At 31.2% G+C, this 3,324-nt stretch overlaps 1 protein-coding gene across 1 annotated transcript in view; it reads left to right on the forward strand.

Annotated features, from left to right (window-relative positions):
• The window catches only part of LOC106457128 (NAD(P) transhydrogenase, mitochondrial-like), a 71,716-nt gene that overhangs the window by 53,023 nt on the left and 15,369 nt on the right, over positions 1–3,324 (forward strand). Inside the window, exons 11-12 of the mRNA XM_013916514.2 lie at positions 870–1,058; positions 2,675–2,826. Of these exons, the coding sequence (XP_013771968.1) occupies positions 870–1,058; positions 2,675–2,826 (341 nt within the window). The remainder of the gene's footprint in view (positions 1–869; positions 1,059–2,674; positions 2,827–3,324) is intronic.

Below are 3,324 nucleotides of genomic sequence, written 5' to 3' on the forward strand. Positions count from 1 at the left end.
TATAGTCAGGCCAGCAGTTGTTATTAGAAGTGCAAAAACTGGATTAGATATAGTCAGGCCAGCAGTTGTTATTAGAAGCACAGAAAGTAGTGTAGACTTAAAGCCGATATTAGTTATTAGAAGTGCACAAAGTGGATTAGATATAGTCAAGCCAGCAGTTGGTATTAGAAGCACACAGACTAATGTAGACTTAAAGCCAGCAGTTAGTAGTATACAAACATGGATGTATACAGTGTCAAGCCAGCAGCTCTTCTTAATATTGAATACACCACTGTAGACATACCAAGTCAGTTGTTGTTATTAGTATTGTACATACCCAAGTGGGCAAAGCCAGACTGGCAGTTATTGTTAGTACTTTATGTACTGAGATATAGACTTAGCCAAACTAGCATACATTTAAACTAATGAAGACATAATCAAACCAGGAGCTATTACAATCATACATTCCATGTTGTCATGTCAGTTGTTATTTCTTTGTGCATACTGTGGTGCATATTTGGTCAAATTAAAAGTGAAATACTGTTGTGTATACTTAGTCAAGTCAGCAGATTTTAACATTGTACAGATTATAGTATGGATGTAGTTAAACCATAAGTTTGTAATTTTTTATTATAGATTGTGCTTGTTAGATTTCTGTTGTACTGTAAGCTCTATACTTGGGATTTTGATTTATCTGTTATCTCTTTACCCTGAAAGAACAGTGATTGATCTTATGAAAAGCAGCCACTGTAATATATATTGTTTGTGTGTGCTGACTTGTGTTTTGTTACTAAGAATATTTATTTGTACATATATTTTCAACTTTGTGCATACTTACTGATTTCTGCAAACAGGTGTTTTATTATTCTATCTGGTTTGAATTATTCCAGGAATTCTTGATTCTGCACCACTACTGTTGCCTGGGCGTCATGCTCTCAATAGTACTCTTCTTGGAGGTAATGTTGCAGCACTTATCTGGTACATGATGAGTGACAGTCAGAGTGTTGGATTGAGCATGCTGGGAACTACCACTGCTTTGTCCACAATAATGGGTGTTACACTTACAGCTGCCATTGGAGGTTAGTTCTTATTTCTAATTAGATTTACAGTTGTCATTCTGTTATCAATTTAATATTTTTGGGAGTTTTTGTTTTTTTTGTATGTTGTGTTTGTTCAAGTTATATGCATACTGCTGCTGCTGCCCCTGGCCCATTCTTGTTGTAGATACAGCAGTTTTAAGAAACTTAATCATATTTTCAGTCTCTTTAACACTGTTAAATAATATATTATAGTATTCTGACAAAATATATCTTTTACTGAAAAAAAACAAAAAAAAAACCACTCTTTATCAGTTCCAAAAGGACTATCCGTTGCATAGAAAAACTGAGAAGGTTAATTTTATATTAATTTTTGATCTAATGATCCAAAGATTGCAAGTTGAGCATCCCAACCTCCAAAACATGCCAGCTCCTAAATGTTTTTAGAAAATTTAACTGTAGTATACCTATCAAAAATGAAAGGAACAAATTACTACAAATTAATATAATAAATTCATGTAATAAGTACACACACACAAACAAACATTTGAAACACACTGCTAAGACAACGTAATTTTATTGTGCTATTCACTGAGGTATATTTGTTGTATGCTATATTCACAGTTCAAGCCATGTTTTGGTCTAGAATTTTTTGTTTTGATGAGTACGGCTTCTCTTATACCCCCTGTTTGTGGTATTTGGTTCATTGTCAGTAACCTCTATTTTACCAAACTGTATTTCTTTTTAGCTAATTCAATTTTGTTTATGATTCACTTAATTCTTGTACATAATGTAATGTTCCACATTGTTGTGTTAAATGTAACATTCATATTTTAGTTACCTGTCACCTGACAAAGATCTTATGAATGAAATTTAAAGCTTATGTTTAATAAATATATTATGGGACAGCCCAAAACTTATCTTTGTAGTTTTTCATACTTTCTATCTTTATGTAATGTAGGATTTAGTTCTATTAGGTACATAGTTCATTACTGGAATTTTTTTGTAGTTTTTAAACATTTTTACATGTTCTAAAAAGTGTCAAATATGATTGTTCAATGTAGATGAAAATTTGGAAATATTAAATAAAAGCATTTTGTTAATTAACAACATGTATTAGGTAGTTTTCAAAGTGTGCACTTGAGGCTTCACATGTTGATAGAAAGTGATTTTAAACATAGAATACTTGTTGAGACAGTTTGTTTTTTCCTTTTTAGTTGTAGCAAGATGCTTTGCTTTTTAAACTTATCTCTTATTATTGGTATACTTATGGAGCATTTGCAATTCTTCTTTGAAAAAGAAAAATCTTATTCTTGTCATAATATTTTTAAAATATTTCATGGTGAAAAAAGAATATTGAGCTACACAGATTTATATATATTTCTTTAAGGTTAATCGCTCTTAAAACATTTGTATGATACACTGTATAGTATATAATAGGAAAGCAGTGCAAGTCGTGATAATCATAAAAACATTATTTAATGATTACGAGTTTCATGCAGGATTTTTCAGTGAAATTGAGAATAGTGGATAGAAAGTTATACTTATTGTAGAACTTCCAGGAAAAAAAAAATAATTTAATCAGTAGGAATACTTTCTAAAGTGATATCAGTTTAAATTAGAAGAATTACTTGAAAAGAAATGTGTGTATATTTCAGGAGCTGATATGCCTGTGGTGATCACAGTGTTGAACAGTTACTCTGGTTGGGCCCTCTGTGCAGAAGGGTTTATGTTAAATAATACCCTCATGACTATTGTGGGAGCTTTGATTGGTTCTTCTGGTGCAATCTTGTCCTATATCATGTGCAAGGTAAGCCTGACCTTGATTTAGATAGAAAAAGTCTCATATTGGCATTATGTTTACAAAAATGAAATCATAGAAGTAGATTATCTCGAGTTTGGGACATTTCGTTATGGACAGCTTATGACGTAGACTTTTTGTTGTGAAAAACATTTCATTATGGCATCCAAGTTACTGTCATATCCTTACGAAAAGCTTTGTTACAAGTGTTTTTTGTGATTAGTGAATTTCGTTACTAGATTTACTAAGAAGTAAAGTGTTTCCTTTTCAATCAACATTACTAGTATTTTTTTTTGGTGTTAAAGTACGTACCTTCGTATACATGTAAAATCTGATTATAACTCTTTTCAGCACATGCTCAGTCTTTGGGACCAACCTCATAACCATTTTGTGCTTGTTATAGTTTTCATGCTATAACTTTTAAATTAATAAGCGTATGTTAAAAAAAATCTGTGCATTATCAGTAAACATTACAATGCTTTCATATGCAAAAATATATATATTTTT

This window comes from Limulus polyphemus, unplaced genomic scaffold (assembly GCF_000517525.1).
Source record: "Limulus polyphemus unplaced genomic scaffold, Limulus_polyphemus-2.1.2 Scaffold294, whole genome shotgun sequence".
In the NCBI taxonomy this organism is placed as follows: domain Eukaryota; kingdom Metazoa; phylum Arthropoda; class Merostomata; order Xiphosura; family Limulidae; genus Limulus; species Limulus polyphemus.